This window comes from Emydura macquarii, unplaced genomic scaffold (assembly GCF_026122565.2).
Source record: "Emydura macquarii macquarii isolate MOO-44397 ecotype Brisbane River unplaced genomic scaffold, CSIRO-AGI_Emac_v2 contig_71, whole genome shotgun sequence".
NCBI classification, from domain to species: Eukaryota; Metazoa; Chordata; order Testudines; family Chelidae; genus Emydura; species Emydura macquarii.
In genome coordinates, this window is record NW_027130208.1 from 934,848 (window position 1) to 953,594 (window position 18,747).

General features: G+C 71.5%; 1 protein-coding gene across 1 annotated transcript in view; it reads left to right on the top strand.

The window, feature by feature from the left end:
* The window catches only part of LOC137148218 (laminin subunit beta-2-like), a 28,743-nt gene extending 10,463 nt beyond the window's left edge, over positions 1–18,280 (top strand). The window contains exons 11-35 of the mRNA XM_067540865.1: positions 581–760; positions 894–1,006; positions 1,085–1,164; positions 2,078–2,234; positions 2,591–2,743; positions 3,535–3,693; positions 4,301–4,422; positions 4,749–4,869; positions 5,311–5,503; positions 5,718–5,861; positions 6,749–6,980; positions 7,785–7,948; positions 8,895–9,119; positions 9,488–9,702; positions 9,923–10,019; positions 10,506–10,884; positions 11,333–11,517; positions 11,637–11,863; positions 13,677–13,880; positions 14,174–14,318; positions 14,552–14,759; positions 15,268–15,409; positions 15,784–15,960; positions 16,384–16,540; positions 16,880–18,280. Of these exons, the coding sequence (XP_067396966.1) occupies positions 581–760; positions 894–1,006; positions 1,085–1,164; positions 2,078–2,234; positions 2,591–2,743; positions 3,535–3,693; positions 4,301–4,422; positions 4,749–4,869; positions 5,311–5,503; positions 5,718–5,861; positions 6,749–6,980; positions 7,785–7,948; positions 8,895–9,119; positions 9,488–9,702; positions 9,923–10,019; positions 10,506–10,884; positions 11,333–11,517; positions 11,637–11,863; positions 13,677–13,880; positions 14,174–14,318; positions 14,552–14,759; positions 15,268–15,409; positions 15,784–15,960; positions 16,384–16,540; positions 16,880–17,013 (4,313 nt within the window). The 3' untranslated portion in view covers positions 17,014–18,280. The remainder of the gene's footprint in view (positions 1–580; positions 761–893; positions 1,007–1,084; positions 1,165–2,077; positions 2,235–2,590; positions 2,744–3,534; positions 3,694–4,300; positions 4,423–4,748; positions 4,870–5,310; positions 5,504–5,717; positions 5,862–6,748; positions 6,981–7,784; positions 7,949–8,894; positions 9,120–9,487; positions 9,703–9,922; positions 10,020–10,505; positions 10,885–11,332; positions 11,518–11,636; positions 11,864–13,676; positions 13,881–14,173; positions 14,319–14,551; positions 14,760–15,267; positions 15,410–15,783; positions 15,961–16,383; positions 16,541–16,879) is intronic.
* The last annotated feature ends 467 nt before the right edge of the window (positions 18,281–18,747 follow it).

The window sequence follows — 18,747 nt, forward strand, 5'->3', positions numbered from 1 at the left end:
GAGGGGGCACAGGGGGGTACCGTGGCTGGGGGAGGGGATACAGGGGGCGTGGCCAGGGCTGGTGGGAGGGGCTGTCCCGGGGCAGGCAGGGGGGCTCTGAGCCGCTCTGAATGAAGCCAGGCAGGACGCTCTGCAGCGACTCCCCCCTTCGCCCTGGGCCCGGAGCCCGGCGCGTCCAGCGCCCCTCTTCCGCCGGCAGCTCCCGCAGCGACTGCCCGGCTGGGAGCCGTGCACCCCCGAGGGCCGGGCACCCCGCACACACACCCAACCCAGCTGATCACAGCGTTCCCAGCCCCCGTCACGTGGGGAGAGCTGCAGTCCCAGGGCCTGCTTCCCGCCGGCGGGACCCGCGACGCCCCTGCCCGCCTGTGCCCTGCCCAGGAGCACTTCGCCCCCACGCCCCGAGGCGGCAACGCAAGGGGCACTGAGTCACGGGGTGTCCCCGGTCCACACCCCAGCCCCCCGTGGTCGGGGGGAAGTGCTGGGTCCTCTGGGTCCCCACCCGGGGATGGCCCAGCCCCCCGTCGGTCCCGGCCCCAGCCTGCCCGTCCGGGCGCCCCTCACCCCCGTCTGCCGGCAGCCTGCGACTGCGACCCGGCGGGCTCCCGGGACGGCGGCGCGTGCGACAGCCAGACGGACGTGGCGCTGGGCACGATCGCCGGGCAGTGCCGCTGCAAAGAGAGCGTCCGGGGCGCGCGCTGCGACCGCTGCAAGGAGGGCTTCTACGGGCTGAGCCGCAGCGACCCGCAGGGCTGCCAGCGTGAGTGGGGGCGCGGGGGGCGGGTCCCTGTGCCGCGGGGGGCAGCCCCAGAGCTGCGCGGGGGCCGGGGGCGGGAGGTTGGAGGGAGCCGTGGGCCGGGGCCCCGCCGGGTCATTGCTGTGTCTGTGCCCAGCCTGCAGGTGCGACCCGCGGGGCGTCGTGGCGGGCGGCCCCCCCTGCGACCAGGTGAGCGGGGACTGCTACTGCAAGCGCTTCGTCAGCGGCAGGCACTGCCGGCACTGCCTGGTGAGCCCCTGCCCCCCGCCCAGCCCCCCGCCCAGCCCCCGCCCTGCCCCGTGCGCCTCTGACCCTGCCTTCCCGCAGCCCGAGTTCTGGGGCCTGAGCTACGACATGGCCGGCTGCCGGGCCTGTGCCTGCGACTTCGGGGGCGCCTACCACAACAGGTAGGAGTGCGCCACGTGGGGGGCGGGGCCAGGTCTGGGGGAGGGGCACAGAGGGGGGGCACTGCGACTGGGGGAGGGGATGCAGGGGGCGGGGCCAGGGCTGGTGGGAGGGGCTGTCCCGGGGCAGGCAGGGGGGCTCTGAGCCGCTCTGAATGAAGCCAGGCAGGACGCTCTGCAGCGACTCCCCCCTTCGCCCTGGGCCCGGAGCCCGGCGCGTCCCGCGCCCCTCTTCCGCCGGCAGCTCCCGCAGTGCACCCCCCGAGGCCGGGCGCCCCACTGCAGCCACACGCTGCACAGCCGCCGGCTTTGTCCGTCGGGGGAACAGACCTGGCCAGCCCAGGGAACAGGAACGTTCAGCAAAGCCCATCTCGGGGGGGCCCAGGGCCCTGGCGCTGCCCGAGTCCCAGACCAGGAGACTGAGCCGCTTCCAGCCTCCGTCACACCCAGTTCCCACACCCCCCCCTGGCCTTTGTCTCTCTCCTGGGCAAACTGGTCACCCGGCCCCCCTCTGTCCTCCGGCTGGCTCCTCGCCGAGGGTGGGCCCTGGCCGTCCGTTGCCAGGCTAGCGTGTCTGTGCCAGGCAGCCAGACGCCCTCACACCTGCCCGCTAGGGCCTCTGCAGCGCTCACACACCCTTGTCCCACCACCTAGAGCCTTGAGTCACACATGGGGAAACTGAGGCACACACACAGCAGGCTCCCGTGCTGGGCAGTGCCATGGCGGGGGAGGGTGCCCGGGGCAGTGGTGGCAGCGTGGCTCCAGGGGTTCTGGGGGTGGGGGACAAGCTGGGGGCAGTGCCATAGCAGCCAGGGCACCTCTCACCCCATCCCCCACAGCCCCTGCCCTGGGACAGACACACGGACACGTGCTGTGCTTCCCCCGGACTGACAGACAGGGCTTGTGCTGCCCCCAGGTGCGCCATGGAGGATGGGCAGTGCCCCTGCCGGCCCCACCTCATCAGGCGCCAGTGTGACGAGGTGCAGCCCGGCTTCTTCTGCGCCCCCCTGGACCACTACGGCCACGAGGCAGAGCACGCCACCGGCCACGCGCCCACCCACCCCTCGCTGCCGGTGAGTGGGGGGCGGCCGGCGGCCCGGGGTCCTGTGGCCGAGGGACTTCATCCCTCTCACCAGCTGCGGTTGCGTGGCTGTGGGGTGGGGCCAGGGTTGTGCTTCCCTCTGCCGAGCGACAGGCTCCAGCACCTGCCGCCGTGCGCAGCATCCCTGGCCCTGCCGGCCCTGCCGCGCTCTGGTGTCTCCTCGCGTGAGCCCCGGCCCCCTCGGCAAACCTGGCCCCTGGTCGGTCCCCCCGGCCAGCCCCTCATCTGCATCCCTTGGGATCCCCCCGGCTAGCCCTCCACCCCCGGGGTCCCCAGCTAAGCCCTCAGCCCCCGGCGCTCTCCCCGGCTGACCTGGCCCCATTGCAGGGAGCGCTGCGCCCCGAGGCACCCCCCGACTGCCTGGAGCATTCCAGCGGGCTGCAGAGCGGGCGGAAGGGGCGCCTGGAGCGCCAGCATAGCACCAGGCGGCTCCTGCAGCACCGAGCCCTGCCCCGGCGCGGTCGCCAACCCCAGCACAAGGTATGGGGCGGGGGAGGCCGGGAGGAGCCGTGGATGTGGGGATGGGGGTAGAGGGTTGGGGGCAGTGGTCATGGATGGGGCAGGCTTGTGGGGTGTCACCGATCCACAGTCCGGACCTGCAGCTTCTCCCGTGAGTTCTGCCCAGCCAGTCTGTGGTCGCCCCCAGGAGCGGGACCCGGCCCAGCTTTGGGACAGGCTCTGGCATGTGGGGCCAGTGGGGCAGGGACGGCTGGCGCTGGGCTGCCCTGGCATGTGGGGCCAGTGGGGCAGGGACGGCTGGCGCTGGGCTGCCCTGGCATGTGGGGCTAGTGGGGCAGGGATGGCTGGCGCTGGGCTGCCCTGGCATGTGGGGCTAGTGGGGCAGGGACGGCTGGCGCTGGGCTGCCTCGGGGCAGGGGGCTGAGGGGGGCGGGGACGGCCCACAGCAGGGCAGCACTAGGCCGAGGGGGGAATTCTTCTCGGGCCCCAGCTGCCTGCCGCCCGTCGGGGAGGTGGGTTACCGGCGGCACAGGTCGCGCCCACACTGAAGCCATGCGGCAGCTGTGCCGCCGTAGCGTACCCGTAACCCTCCCCCCACTGGCTGGCAATGCAGGGCATAAGGGGAAACTGAGGCACCCATCGTATTAATACAAATACGACAACAAATGCCCATTTTGTCAAATGAGGGACAGAAATGGGGTGGGGGCAGGGCTGGGGGGGCAGGGGTGGTCAGAGGAGGGGAGACGGGACGTGGAGCACGGTTTACGGATGGGGCGGGGGGCGGGGCGCTGACCCACGTTTCTGCCCCCCAGCCCGACGTGGAAGTGGTGCCCCGGGAGCACGTGGGTCACATGATCACCTGGACGGGGCCCGGCTTTGCCCGTGTGCGGGATGGGGCCGGCCTGTCCTTCCACATCAGCGACATCCCCTATGCCATGGAGTACGACATCCTGATCCGCTACGAGCCCGAGGTGTGTGCGGGACGGGGCACGGCCGGCGCCAGGCGGCCTGGGGCAGGGCCCCACGGGAGGGGCCGGGCCGGGCTCCCCTGGCGTGTGGGGCTGATGGGGGAGGGGATGGCTGGACTCCCCCAGGGTGTGTGGCCGATGGGGGAGGGGACAGCCAGGCACCGGGCTCCCACGGCATGTGGGGCCCAGCCCCAAGGCCACGTGGCAGAGTCCAGGCTCAGACAGCGCCCAGCACGGCTGCCCCGAGCATGCTCTGTTCATCTCCCGCTGCCTGTCCGCCCCCCAGCCCAGGGCCGAGCCCCTTCCCCTGCCAGCGCTGAGTCCCCCACACCATCCTTCAGCCTTCCCAGGAGCGGCAAGTGCCAGCCCCCTGGCTGTGCCCCCGCTCCCCCGGGGGCCTGGCCGCTGTCCATCCCTGCGGCGTCAGGCCCAGCTCCTGGTTTGCAGCTGGCCTCGGGCGGTGCAGTGGCCTGGAGTTCCGCAGGCCGACCGCACGTGTAAAGGCTCCCAGGCCATCCTTGGTGCAGGCCTGGCAAGGAATTTGCCCCGGCCCCTGCCCTTGGGGACCCAGCTGGGGGGCACCCCCTGACCCCTCTGCCTCTCCCTGCAGTCCACAGAGGACTGGGAGGCCGTGGTCAGCGTCAGCGCCCAGGCATTACCCGTGAGCCCGCGCTGCGGGAACGTGCTGCCCTCGGAGCAGCGGTACAAGGAGAGCCTGCCGCACACCCGGAGGTGAGAGCCGGGGGGGCCCGTCGCCTGGGGGACCCGACGGGTTCCTGGACAGATCCTGGGTCATGTTTTCTCCTCTCCCTTGCCGGGGCACCAGCCAGTGCCCTCACTGCCCAGCTGCTGCCCGCCTGGGAGCCAGCCCAGCCGCCCGTGCCCAGCCTGCAAACCTCTCCTGTACTGGGCTGGCTTCGCAGCTGGCCCCAGGCCCCCCCAGAGCCCTGTCACACTCACAGCCCCCCTGCGTTACGGCCCCGCACTGTGCACCCCCGCCAGCTCCCCCCCGCCACGGCCTGCCCTGCCTGCCCCTCACCCCTGCCTTCCGCCCCCAGGTACACTCTGCTGCCCCAGCCCTTCTGCTTCGAGCCCAGGAACCAGTACGAGATCGCCACGCGGTTCCAGCGGGCAGGCGTGGCACAGCGCCACCCCGCCGCCTTCATCCTCATCGACTCGGTAAGGACGGGCTGGCCAAGAGCTGAGCCGGGGGGGGGACACGACGACGACGACGACATGCCAGGCCTGGCCCTGAAGCTGCAGCTGGGAGGGGCCGCTGCCCCCTCGCCAGCCCTCTTCTCCCTGTAAGGAGCTGCAGGCCGGGCACAGGGTGCTGCTGCCTCCTCGCCTGGCTTTGCAGAGCGCGGGGCCCTGGCAGGCCGCGGGGCGGTGTCCCCCGGCGCTGTGGGCCAGTGGCCAGGTGCCCGGCCAGCTCTCGTGCTGACAGGAAACCTGCTGACGACCCGGCTGGGCCACACGTGACTCTCCACCAGCTGCCACCTGTTGGCCACGGTGGCTCTGGGCCTCTGCCGCCTGCATGGACCACGCCGCTCGCCAGCCCCGCCCGGCTCCCTCAGCCCCGGCCCCCGCTTTGCGCTCATGCCTCTTCTCCCTCCCCAGCTTGTTCTTGTGCCGCGGGTGCTGGAGCTGCCGGCTTTCCAGGGCAGCGCCCCGGCGGCGGTGCAGCGCCGGGAGGAGATGGAGCGCTACGCGTGCCTGGAGGCGTTCCGCATGGCGACCATGCCGGCGCTGGCCGAGACCTGCGCCCGGCTGCTCTGCAGCATCTCGGCCCTGCTGCACGACGGGGCTCTGTGTGAGTGCTGGCTGGGGCGGGGCGCCAGGGTCCCTGCGCCTGGGCGTCCAGGGGCCAGACTCGCCAGCGGGGTGGGTTGAACGGCAGCTAACTCCCTGAGCGGGCACTGCTCAGCCTGCTCCTCCTGAGTTCCATTCCTGCCTGCGCCAATGGGGCGTCCCCTCCCCGTGCCTCAGTTTCCACATGTGCACCACTGATGCCGCTCTCTCCCCAGCCTGCCAGTGCGACCCCCAGGGCTCCACCAGCAGCGTCTGCCAGCCGGTGGGCGGGCAGTGCGAGTGCAAACGCCACGTGATGGGCCGGCGCTGTGACCAGTGTGCGCCGGGCACCTATGGACTTGGGCCCTCCGGCTGCAGCCGTGAGTAACGGAGGAGGGTGGCACTGGCTGTGTGTCTGTCCCACTCTGCCCCTGTCTGTCTGACACTCTGGGCACGTGCCGCTGGCTGGCTGGGTGACTGCCGAGGCTCTCTCTCTCCACGCCGGGCATGTCTCCCGTTATCCCCCACCTCCCGTCCCACTGGGGCCGGACGTGCCTGCGCCCAGGGGAGTCCGACAGGACACGCGCCCCCGAGGAGCTGCTGGGGCTGCATCCCTCCGGGCCGGGCTGCAGCCCCGTGGCGGGGCAGGGGAGGAGTTAGCCCCTCTGGCCTGGGCCAGCCGCGTTCAGCCAGCCTCGGGCCGCCTGCTGCTTGTCCCTGGTTCCCTGCACGTTCCACCTCTGACCCCGGCGATCCTCGGCCCGGGAGCGCACAGCCAGGCGCACGCGTGGATCCTGGGGCTCCGAGCAGTTCAGAGGGGCTGCCCTGCTGCCGTGCGACTGGACAGCTGGGGCGTGTAGGGAGCGGTTTTGGGGTGTGCGGAAGTCGGGAAGGGGAGTGGGCGGCAGTTGCAGCCGGCACACCTCCTCCAGGGGACCTCCGCCGTGATGCCATGTCTGTGGGGAAACGAGGGGGCTGTGAGTCACCTGGGCAGCCAGAGCACGGCCTGCCCTCCTGGGGACGTGGGGCAGAGCTGAGCCTGGGCTGACTGTGACCCCGGCTGCCAGGCAGGGCAGGACCAGGGGGACGGCACCCCCAGGGAAGGGGGAAGCAGCTGGGGGGCCGCTGCTGGGAACCGAGACACCTGGGGGGGCCGTGGCCAGGGTAATCACAGCTTAACCCCAGAGGGGAAATGGGCCTGGCATGGGGTGTGACTGCTGTCTGTCTGTCTGTCCGTCGGGGTGACGGCCCGTCTCCTGCCCCATAGGCTGCGCCTGCTCCCCCGAGGGCTCGCTCTCCCAGCTCTGCGACCCAGTGAGCGGGCAGTGCCGGTGCCAGCAGGGTGTCGTGGGGCGCCAGTGCGACCTGTGCCGGCCGGGCCAGTGGGGCTTTCCGGCCTGCCGGCCCTGCCACTGCAATGGGCACGCGGAGGAGTGCGACCCCCACAGCGGGGCCTGCCGGCAGTGTCGCGACTCCACCGCGGGGCGCCACTGTGAGAGGTGGGTGTGTGGGCACCCTCAGCTCTCGCCCCTCTGGGGAGCACAGCCCCCAGCACAAAGGCCGGCCCCAGGGCAATGGGAAATAGTGAGGGGGCTGGCTGGGGGGCAGCCCGAGTATGGGCTAGCTCAGGTGGGGGTAGGCAGAGGGGACTGGCCACGGGGATGGAGGGCAGTAGCTGGGGGGCTGCCTGGGGGAGCTGACTGAGGGGCAGTGCTGGTGGGGTGGCTGTGGGGATATGGGGCTGGCTAGGGGTCAGAGTGGTCAGGAGGTGGGGTGGCCAGGAGCAGGGTGGGATGGGGGGCAAGGGTGCTGTGGTGGGGGGATGACAGGGTAGCTGGGAGGCAGGGGCGGGATGTTGGGGTAGCCGGGGGGCAGGGGCGGGATGTTGGGACAGCTGGGGGGCAGGGGTGGGATGGGGGGCAGGGGTGCTGTGGTGCGGGGCAGGGGTGGGATGGCAGGGTAGCTGGGAGGCAGGGGCGGTGAGGCAGGGGGCAGGGGCGGGAATTTGGGGTAGCCGGGGGGCAGGGGTGGGATGTTGGGGTAGCCGGGGGGCAGGGGTGGGATGTTGGGGCAGGGGTGTTGTGGTGGGGGGCAGGGGCGGGATTTGGGGTAGCTGGGGGGCAGGGGCAGGATGTTGGGGTAGCCGGGGGGCAAGGGTGGGATGTTGGGGCAGCGGGGGGCAGGGGTGGGATGTTGGGGCAGCGGGGGGCAGGGGTGACGAAGCAGGGGGCAGCGGGGGGCGGCCGGGGAGCTGGTTTCTGGGCCGAGTTCATCACCCTCGTCTCTCTCCCTTTGCGGGGCAGGTGCCTGGACGGTTACTATGGCGACCCGGTGCTGGGCTCGGGGCAGCAGTGCCGGCCCTGCCCATGCCCCGGGTACCCCGGCAGTCGGCATTACCACGGCAACTCCTGCCATGCCGACAGGGAGACCAATCACATCCTCTGTCTGTGTGCGCCAGGCTACGCAGGTGAGCGGGGGGGGCCAGCCCCGGGGGTCCCGCCTCAGGTACAGCCCCATTGCTCGGGGTGTCTGTGACCCCGGGGGAGCAGGGGGCAGCCCCCCCAGCTAACAGTCCCCGTTGGACAGGACGTGGGGGCTCTCCGCCCCCCAGGGCTGGCAGCAGCCCGTCAAATCCTGCGCGGCCCCTGCTGAGCTCCAAGCCGTTAAGGACGGCCGTTCCCCGCACTCCTGCAGGGCATCCTCAAGGACGTCCGGCTGCCTGGCTGAGTAACCAGGAGACACAAAGGTTGTGAGGCTGGGGCCCCGCACAGTGCCAAGGCAGCAGGCCTTGCGCCGAGCAGCCGGCAGCTCCGCAGCCGCTGGGGGAGAAGAGAGCCGGCCTGGGCTGGGCCCAGCAGAATGCGAGGCAGCACAGGGGGCTGGAGCCCCCCAGCTCTGGGGAGGGAGAAAAGGGCTGGGCCTGGCTCCCTCCAGCTGCTCCCTGGAGCCAGCACATGGCTTCCGAGGCTGTTGTCCACCTCCTCTGAGCCACCACATAGGGCAGGGCAGGGCCTCCCCCAGCTCCCAGGAGCCGTGGGGTACAGAGGGAGAGAGGTCAGGCTGGGCTCTGCCTCCCCCCACACCAGCCCCACTGCCTGCCCCCTGGAATTGCTGCTGCCACTAACCCTGGCTGTGGCTGTGCTGGCCCTGCTGCCCAGCAGGGAGTTAGGGGGCAGTGTGGGGCAGGGGGTTCCTGCTACCCGGGCCAGTGGCACCCGCAGCCAAGGGCTGAGGCGAGGGTCCCGTGGCCCAGGGGCCGGAAGGAGGCAGGGGGACACTGGTGGCTTTTCTGGGGCTCCTGTGCCCAGCTCAAGGCGGGGGTGGGCCAGGTGGGTGCCCCCACGGGCCAGGTGCCGGGGGCGTTTCCCGGGGGGGCCCAGCGGGCTGTGAGTGTCTCCTGGTGCTGCTTCCAGGCCCGCGCTGTGACCGCTGCTCCCCCGGCTACTTTGGAGTCCCGGAGCAGGAGGGCGGGGGCTGCCGGCCCTGCCAGTGCAACAACAACATCGACGCCAGCGACCCCGAGGCCTGCGACCCCCGCAGCGGCCAGTGCCTGCGCTGCCTGCACCACACGGCCGGACACCGCTGCCACGCGTGCCAGCCCGGCTTCCACGGCAACGCCCTGCAGCGCAGCTGCCGACGTGAGCGGGCGGGCGGGGGGCCTGGCCCCGGGAGTGGGGCTGAGGAGCAGGGGGCTCAGCTTGGCACCGTGGGGCAGGGACGGGCCTGGCATCACAACACAGAGAATGGGGCTGGAGCGGGACGAGGAGACGAGGCCCCACAAGCTTCCAACCGGCGGCACCCCAGGCCTGGGAACAGGCCCTAGGCCCGTCAGGACCCCCCGGACCCTGTTGCTGCGTGGGGCAGGCTGCGGGAGATGGGGGAGCGTGGGGGGTATCTGTGGGGAGAGGGAGGCGCGTGCCCCGAGCCCTTGGGCTGCCCCAGCCCTGCGGGCGGAGGGGGCTGAGCCCTGCCCCCCCACGCACCCCGCCGGCTATCCCGTTCCCAGGCTGCACCTGCAACCAGCTGGGCACGTTGCCCGAACTCTGCGCCTCTGGCACCTGCCACTGCCACCAGCTGACGGGCAGCTGCCCCTGCCGCGCCCACGTGGTGGGCAAGAACTGCGACCAGTGTGCCCCCGGCTTCTGGGACTTCGGTGGCCAGCTGGGCTGCCAGCCCTGCCACTGCCACCCGACCCACGCCCTGCAGCGGGACTGCAACCTGGTGAGTGCCCCGTGCTGGGCGGGGCCGTGCCGCCCGGCGTCCACGGGGCCCCGGGCCCGGCTCGGGGCAGGCGAGCTGTGCGGGTGCCCAGCACGCACCGCCGCCCTATGGGCACACGACGCTTCGGGGCCACTGGGCTGGGCAGGGTCCAGGGAGACCCGTGTCCCGGGGTGCCCGGCCCCCCTCCAGCTCCGGCTCCGTGTCTTCTTTGCCCCCCCAGTTCACGGGGCAGTGCCTGTGCCAGCCTGGCTTCGGGGGCCGCACTTGTGCCGACTGCCAGGAGAACCACTGGGGCGAGCCGGAGCGGGAGTGCATGGGTGAGTGTGAGCGGGGCCACGGCAGGAGAGTAGAGGGGCGGGGGCGTATGGGGGGCAGCAGTGGGAGTGCTGGGTGCTGAGACCCAGGGAGGGCGAGCCCGGGCTGGGGTGCAGGGGTTGGGGGGTGAGACTGGGGGGGCAGGCGAGAGACCCCGGAGAGGGGGTGCAGGGGATGGGAGCGAGCTGGGAAGGGGTCCCCGCACTTGGCAGGCTGCTTTGCTGTGCCCTCGCTGAGCACGGCATCCCAGCGGCGAGCCCCTGCCTGCCCAGAGAAGGGGGGGCGTTCGCAGAGCCCCACAGAGCCGGGCTGGGCTGTAGGAGCTGGGGAGCCGGGGGCGTGGCTGGAAACCTGCCCCCTGCCAAGGGAGCGCTGGGTGAGGGTCGGCACGTGAGCTGGCTGCCCAGCAGTGCCCAGGCTGTGCGCAGGCTCAGGCGGGCGTCCCGGCGGGCGTGGCTGGGGTGACGCGCCCCCTTTGCTCCCCGCAGCCTGTGAGTGCGAGCCGGCCGGGGCGGAGAGCCCGCAGTGTGAGCGTCTCAGCGGGCGCTGTGCCTGCCGGCCCGGCTTCACGGGGCAGCGCTGCAACCAGTGCCTCCGCGGCTTCCAGGACGACTTCCCCCACTGCTCCCGCTGCCCCCCCTGCTTCGCCCAGTGGGACCTGGCGCTCGCCCAGCTGCAGGAGCGGCTGCGGGCGCTGCAGGGCCAGGCGCGGGCGCTGCAGGAAGCAGGCCCCGTGCCCGAGCGGGTTAACGGCCGCCTGCAGGACCTGGAGAACAAGCTGAGGCGCACGGAGCGGCTGGTTGGCGACGGGTGCAGCCAGGGCGCCCCACTCCTGCGCCAGCTGGGCGGCCTGCTGGACGACACCAGGCAAGGGGGCGGCACGGAGGGGCGGGTGGGCTCGGAGCCAAGCCTCCCTTCACCCTCAGCACCAGGCGGGACTGGCCCGGCTCCACCCCTCTGGGCTGCGCAGTGGGTCTGTGGGGCTGGACCCCAGCTGGCCTCGCTAGCAGCCCAGCAGAGGCCCAGGAGATGGGGCCCCTGTGTGGGTGCAGGGCTGAGCCCCGCTGGCAAGGCTGGCGCCAGGGCAGCTGGCTCAGACGCCTGCTGCACCCGTGCCCGGCACTGCCGGCAGATTCCCTCCCGGGGAGCAGGGCGCTGCTCTGGCCGGCTGGCTGGCCGTCTCCTGTGCCCATGGTGCCTGGCGTTGGCTGCCAGGGTGCTGGGGAGAACGGCCTGGTGCCGGTAGCTATGCCCGGGCGAGGGGCTGGGGGGCGGGTGCTGTCTGTGTGCGCTCAGAGCTCTGTGCCCCCCCCAGGAAGGACATGGACGAGGTCTGGAAGCAGCTGCAGGCCGCGGAGGGGCGCCTGGCCGGGCCAGCTCAGGCCGACGTGGAGCAGAGGGGCTGCCTGGCCAGCCTGAGCAGGGAGCTGCAGGAGCTGAACCGCACCCTCTCCCGCCAGCAGGGGCAGCTGGCAAGCTGGGAGGGGGCCGACTTCGGGGGTAAGGGGGCAGAGCCCCACGGCAGCCCTGAGCCAGAGCCGCTCGAGAGCCCCCAGCCAGGGCCGCGCAGGGGCAGTTCTCCGTGCCCGGCCCTGACGCCCTGCTCCTTGCCCTGGCAGAGTCCTACCAGAGCATCCGGGGCTCCGCCGAGCTCTCGGGGCAGGCGGCTCAGCGGGCCAACGCCTCGGCGCTGCTGGGCCAGGCCCAGCGCACGCAGCAGGCCACGGAGGGGCTGCTGCGCGACAGAGGCGACGCCTTCCGCAGGAGCGCAGCCGCGCACAGGAGGGCACTGCGGGACGCCCAGAAACGGGCTGCAGCCCTCAGCGTCTCCAGGCTCAACAGCAAGGTGAGCCGGGCACGGGCAGGGCTGTGGCCCCGGGATACGAGCCTGGACGGGAGCTTTGGGGGTGGGGCAGGGTGGGAGCCCAGACAGGCGGGGCGGGAGAGCCCTGCTGGGGGAGGGGATGGGGGGCAGAGTGGCCCTGCTGGGAGGAGTGGGCTGACCCGGCTGGGCTGGGCTGGGCTAACTGGGAGGCGAGGCAGAGCAAATCAGCACCAAGGGATCATTTTACATGTGGAGAACTTCTCGGGGAAAGCCCCCAAATGTCCCAGGAGCATAAATCATCCAGCCCAGTGCCAAAGCCTGCCTGCTTCTAACCATCTGCTCCAGGTTCCCAGCTCGTCAGCCCTGGCGCGCCAGCCACACTGCGCAGTTAGGAGCTGATGCTGGGGTGTTAACAAGAACACAACAGCCTGGGGCACTGCAGAGACGAAGCCGCTTTTCCCTCCTTGGCTGGAAGTCTGGCGGCCTCTTCTCTGCCTCTCTTCAGCCTGCCGTGCCCCCTAGATTCGCTGTCCCTGCGGCTGTCCCTCTGCACACCGAGTTTCTCCACGGCGTGGGCCCTCACTCGGCCATCAGGCACCTTTGAACTGGGGCCTTGCCAGAGATGGTCCCAGTCATTCTTGCTGCTCACGTCCTCTAGGTCTTTTGTGGGTGGGCTTCTCATTTCCCGGTTTCACAATCTGTTTCCATCTAAAGCAGCTTTGGGATCCATTTCCTTTTTCACCACTTGGATTTCTTTTCAGGTTTTCTCTGCCGTACGTCCCTAGATGTTATTTCCTTTCTCGAACAGTGTCTCCTCCCAGCCCCGGGGCTGACTTTCCTGCTTCTCCTCACCTGAAACCTTTCCTAGCTTCCATCTTTCCTCCTCCTCACTTGCCAGTCTCCTACCCGTATTCTCCTCTTCTGTTCTTTGATTACCGCCCCTCTGACCCCACCTCCCCTCTGACCCCAGCTCCACTTCACCCACTAGCTCAGCAGCTCTCCGTCTTCTCCATCCCCAGCAGCTCTTTCCAACTGCCCCCTCGAGTGGATCCTGAGCCCCCTCTCCTTGGCCATCTGCCCAGGACAGCATGTGCTGCTGCAGTGGGCTAGCGCCCGCGGCAGGGAACCACAAGGAGCCCCTCTGAGTAGTCCTGGACCTGTTCCTGCAGCACCGAGAGCTGCTCACCTCCCGTTCTATGCTGCCCGTGCAGCAGTCTGGGAGCTGCCCGTGGCTGTGAAGACAGACAACAAGGGCACTGAGCACTCGGCTGTCTGCACATCCTGGCACTAGGCTGCCCCCCGTTCAGCAAGGGGCCCACACTTTGTCACACCCCACCCCTGCTTCTCCTGTCCAGCCAGCGCTGCCTACACGGGGTGGTTGAACCCTTTTGGAGGGGCCCGTTCTGCCCCTCCAGCCCCAGCAGGAGCTCGTTCCCCCCCCCCCCCGCCACTGGGCCCCAGAGCTGGAGCCGGAGTTGCTCCGCGACCCGGCATTATGCACTGGCTGGTTTAGCTGCTGCGCTCAGGGGGGTGGATTTTTCAGCCCCTGAATGACGCAGTTACAGTGACCTGGTTCCCTCGCTAGACCAGGCCTGAGAGCAGACCACATCCCCTCCCCCTCCCAAGGCAGCCACACGGAGCAGAGGGAGAAACTGAGGCACACACAGGAATGGTATAAATCATTCCCACTTTGTCACCCCCTCCCCCCATGCGGGGACAAGCCGGGGTCCCTGCTCCTCCCGCCCGGGGTCCCTGGGAGCCAGGCCGGGCACTGGGCCGTTCAGGGCTGGCCGGCTCCCTGGCTGACCCCGGCTGTGCTCGCTCTGCCCGGCAGATCTGTGGAGCGCAGGCAGAGCAGGGCTGCGAAGAAGGCCCCTGCGGAGGGGCCTCCTGCCAGGACAACTCTGGGCAGCGCCACTGTGGGGGCCCAGGGTGCCTGGGGGCCCTCCCCATCTCCACGCAGGCCCTGGGCAGGGCGCAGGATGTCTCACGCCAGCTGGAAAGCGTGGCCGGGCAGCTCAGCACCATGGCCCTTAAGGTACGGCGTGGGCGGGACGGGGCCTGCACTAGGGGAGGGGCCGCTCCGCGCTGGCTTTGGGCCTGAGACTCACCAGACGCACGGAGCTGCAGGGGTCCCGGTGAGCCCTTCCCCCCCCCTCGCACAGCTGTGGGCACCCTCGCCTTCATGGCTGGCCCACCCCCCTCGTCCCCACACCTTGCGCATCCACACACTCAGGTGCCACGCAGGCCCAGCCGTGCGCCCCCCCCTTGCTTGTTCCCCACACTGAGGGTGGGCGCCAGCTGGGGGCAATCAGCTGAGAGTCCTCCCAGGTGCAGGAGATCCAGGAGCTTGCCCAGGGCGCCAGGAGCCGAGCCCAGGAGACACTGGACCAGTCCCAGGTGGCCAGAGACCACATGGAGGAGTCCACAGCCAGGCTGCGGGAATTCATCCAGAAGATCAAGGACTTCCTGGCAGGTAGGGAAGCGGAGCAGAGCCTGGGGTGGCCATGCCCTGCCGTGCCCGCCCCCCACCCCCGGGTTCCCAGGAACTCCGGCACGCTCTGCAGCCTGACGGCCCCGGGCCCCGGCACCGGGGGTGCGCCACGGCACCGCCAGTCCCGGCAGAGCCGTGGGCAGGCGTGGGGTAAGCCGCCGTGGCCGGGGCAGGTTCAGCATGGCAGCCACGCTGAGGCTGGCCCGTCTCTGCAGAGGAAGGAGCCGACCCAGAGAGCATTGAGCTGGTGGCCCGGCAGGTGCTGGACATTTCCCTGCCCAGCAGCCCCAGCAGGATCCGGCACCTCCTGCAGGAGATCCAGGACAGCATCCGCCACCTGGACGGGGTGGACGCCGTCCTGAACAGCACGGCCCGCGGGCTGGCCGCTGCCAGGGAGCTGCTCACACGGGCAGGGCAGGCCAAGTGAGTTACCGGGGCCCGCAGGTGGGCAGAGCACCGGGGGGGGGGAGGGGGGAAGACCCTGGCTACTCCGGTCCCAGCCGCTCCTGGCAGGGGCACTGTGGGGGTGGAGCGCTGGTGGGGGGTCCCGGCAGTGCACGGTGGGGTGGGGGTGCGGTGGGGTGGGGCACTAGCTGGGGGTCCCGGCAGGGCGCGGTGGGGTGGGGGCTGGGGGTCCCGGCAGGGCGCGGTGGGGTGGGGCACTAGCTGGGGGTCCCGGCAGGGCGCGGTGGGGTGGGGGTGTGGTGGGGTGGGGCACTAGCTGGGGGTCCCGGCAGGATGCAGTGGGGTGGGGCACTAGCTGGGGGTCCCAGCAGGGGGCAGTGGGGTGGGGGTGCGGTGGGGTGGGGCACTAGCTGGGGGTCCCGGCAGGGCGCGGTGGGGGCGGGGGCACGTTGGGGGTCCCGGCAGGGCGCGGTGGGGTGAGGGGCTCTCCGAGCGGCGGGATGGAGGCTGTCCTGTGACTCTCCAGGGAGCGGGCGCAGGGCACGAAGGGGGCGCTGGCAGCGACACAGGAGGTGCTGGCGGGGGCGAAGGCCCAGATGTCGGTGGCAGGCAGCGTGCTGAGGAGCACCCAGGAGGCGACGCGGGGCGTGGAGAGCAGAGTGAAGGAGGTGAGGGGCTGTGCCGGGCCTGGGGTCCCTTCTGCCCCCCAAGCCAGGCTGTGTCCCACGGCAGGGGCGCCCCCACCCCAGACCCTGCACCTCCCTTACCTCTGCTGGCTGGAGCTGAGGGTCTGCTCCAGCGGCCGGGCCACGGGGGCTCACGCCAGCTTTGAGGGCATCTTGCCAGGGCCCCAGGCTGTTGGTGGCTCGGGGGGGCTGGGGCCACGGTGGGTTGGGGCAGGCTGGGCCCCGCAGCTGCCAGGGTTTCCTTGGGCTGACCCCGAGCCACAGCCCCACGGGCCGGCCTGTGGCTGCCGCGCTGCGGGGCCGGGCGGGAGCTGGGCGGGTGCGGGCAGAGGGGCACCGCTGCCGTCTCCCCCCAGGCCGAGCGCAGGCTGCAGGGGCTGCAGGAGAAGGCATCGCGGCTACTGAGCCCCCTGCGGGCGCTGGCGGACGACGTGGCTGCCCTGCAGAACAAGACCAGGGCCAACCGCGGGCTGGCCAAGGAGGCGCAGGAGCAAGCCGAGCGTGCCACGTCGGCCACCGCCACGCTGGGCCAGGTGCGAGCCCCCAGCCCCCACGGCCGGCGCCCATGCCCCCCTTCCCCCCCTCCCCTCCCCTCCCCTCCCCTCCGCACCAGCACCAAAATGCTAGTTCCAGCATGCCGCACCCCCCGCTGGGCATGGGCGCCAGCCCCTGCTCTGCCCCCACACCGCACCCCTCCCCCGCTAGCCCACCCCCACACCGCACCCCTCCCCCACACCGCGCCCCTCCCCCGCCTGCCCACCCACGCTCTCCCCCCACAGCACCTTCCAGACCATGCTCCTCCCCCCCCATACCCACCGGGCTGCCTGCCCCCCCTCACCGCGGCACTGGGCCCCCGCACCCTGTATCCACCTGCACCCGGCGCTGGCCCAGGCGCTGCGCGGCCAGGCTGGGCTGCGTGGGCGTCGTGGTGCCAGCCTGTGCCCGTCTGCCGGCAGGAGCTGGCGCTGGCCACGCAGCAGTACACGGCGCTGAAGAGCCGGGTGGGCGGGCTGGCCGGGGCCTCGGGCGAGGCGCTGCTGCGGGTGACGCGGCTCCTGCAGGACGCCCAGCGGCTCCTGGAGAAGGCCAGCAGCAGCAAGCGGAAGCTGGAAGGTAGGGCCAGGCGGCTGGGGCGCGAAGACTCACCGGGGCCTGCTCCCCGGGCACCCCCCGCCAGGGCTCCCTGCGGGCCCTCCCGCTCCCTGGGGAGCCCTGCCCCCTGCCAGCCCCCCCGCGTGCTCCCTGGCCGGGGAAGGGGCACACGGCGCCCGCGGGCAGCGGCAGGGCTGCAGGCTGGGCTGTGACAGCTGCGCCGGGGAGCTGGCGTCTCTGCTGGCCGGGCACTGCCGCGGGCTGGGCTGGGCTGGGCTGGGGCGGGGCGGGCAGGCCTGGGTGGGGGGCGCGGGGTCTCCCCGGCTGGCCGTGTGCTCAGGCTGTCCCGCCTGCCCGCAGAGCTGGAGCGGCGCTTTGAGGCCAGCGAGGAGGTGATGGCGGCGAAGGCCACGCAGCTGCAGGCGCTGGAGACGCGGGTCTCCGGGCTGCTGGAAGAGATCCGGGAGAAGGCCAACGCCTACGCCACCTGCTAGTGCCCGGCCCCCTGCCTGCGCCCCACTGCCAGCCTGCCCAGGGGGCCGGGCAGCTATTCTCCTTCCCTCCGCAGCGCCACCCCCTCCCCCCCGGGCTCCCCAGGGCTGGGGATGGCTCTGAGCCCAGGCTGCTGCCAGGCCTGTGAGCTGGCACTGGCCAGTCCCACCACCAGATGGGCTCAGGGGGCACCAGGGGCACCCTCCCCCCGTGCTGACGTGGCAAATGGACGGGTTTATGGTCCGCTCGACCCTTCTCTGCCTGAATCGAAATCAAGGAGCCCAGGGACACCCCCCAGCCACAGAGACCCCCCACGAATCCCAGGACAGAGGGACACCCCTCCAAGGATAGACACCCCCCATCCACAGGGCCCCCCAGGCACACGAGGCTCTCGGTACCCCCGGAGGAAGGGCCGTGTGATGAGGCCCCTACTAGACATTCATGGGATTGTTTCCTGCCCCTCCCCTGCCCCCCTGCTGCCAGGGGATGGCTGCAAGCTCCCCCCAGCAGCCGGCAGGGGAGGAGGGGTCTCTCCTGGCCCCAGGCCTGCGTCAGGGCCTGCCCCGCCCGTGCTGCCCCACTGAGCCCCCACCGCCTGAGGGACAGGTCCGGCTCCAAACCCAGCTGGGAGGAGGGACCGTGCGCGTGGCCAGGCAGGCTCCCTGGGCTCCGCCTGCTCCCGGCCGTGCCCCCGACCCGCTCACAGCTCCTCTCTGTGCTGCGGGGTCCCTGCAATCCTGCCTGGCCAGCGGGCGGCTAAAGAAGGAGGCTGGGCCCCTGCTTGTGCCCTTGGCCGGGCCAGGCCCCGGGAGCGGGGAACAGGCCCTGAACCCCCTGCACAGAGGTTTGACGTGTGTCCTTGCGCTTCGGGGCTGGGCCTGTCCTTCCAGGGAGGGCTGGGCCGGGGGTTCCACCCAAGGGGGCAGAGCCAAGTGCCTGCGCTGCCTCGGAGCTCAGAGCTGGCCACGCTGGGACGTCCTGCCACCCCACCGCCCAGAACTGGGCAGTGCTCAGCCCGTGCCCGCATCAGGGGGAGTCAGGAGCTCTGCTCTGGGCCACAGCCAGCACCTCGGTGCCCTCCCCACCCAGGGGCTGTGCCAGCTGCATCCAGCCAGGGTGCTGTGGGCAGGGCGACGCCCTCGGGGCGAGTGGGGGGCCAGGCTCAGACCCCCCGGCTGGGCATCTCCATGCCATGCCAGGCTGTGCCCCAACCTGCACCTGTAGCGACCCTGGACTCTGCAAATAAAGCCTGAGCCTGCGGCCCCAGCTGCTCTGTGTCACGTGCCTCGTCTGCCCCGGCCCGGGGAGTCCCTGCCTGCCCCACACACACATTCTGAACCTGCAGCTGCAGCCTGGCCGCCTGGTGCCCCCTTCATCTATAGGGCCCACCCCACACCTATCAGCCAGAGCCAGGCTGCAGCGTGCCCCGGGCCCAGAGCCGCACCCACACACCAGGGACCGGTGAGACGTGGCAGGGCCAGCACGATGAGGGGGAGCCAGGGCCTGGAAGAGTGGCTAGTGCAGCTGGCCCGTCAGCGCCGCCAGGGAGCATCTGGCCAAGGGTCACAAGGAGGTCACCGGCGGGGAGCTGAGGGCAGATCCCTTCCGGCTACAAATACGAGGCAAGTTCTCAGCAGAGAGCGTAACTCCCCTCGGGCCAGCTCCCAGGCGGGGCTCCCTGGAGCCAAGGCTTGTCCCCAGGCCTCTGGTCATCCCCGTGGGGCTGGCCAAGCACC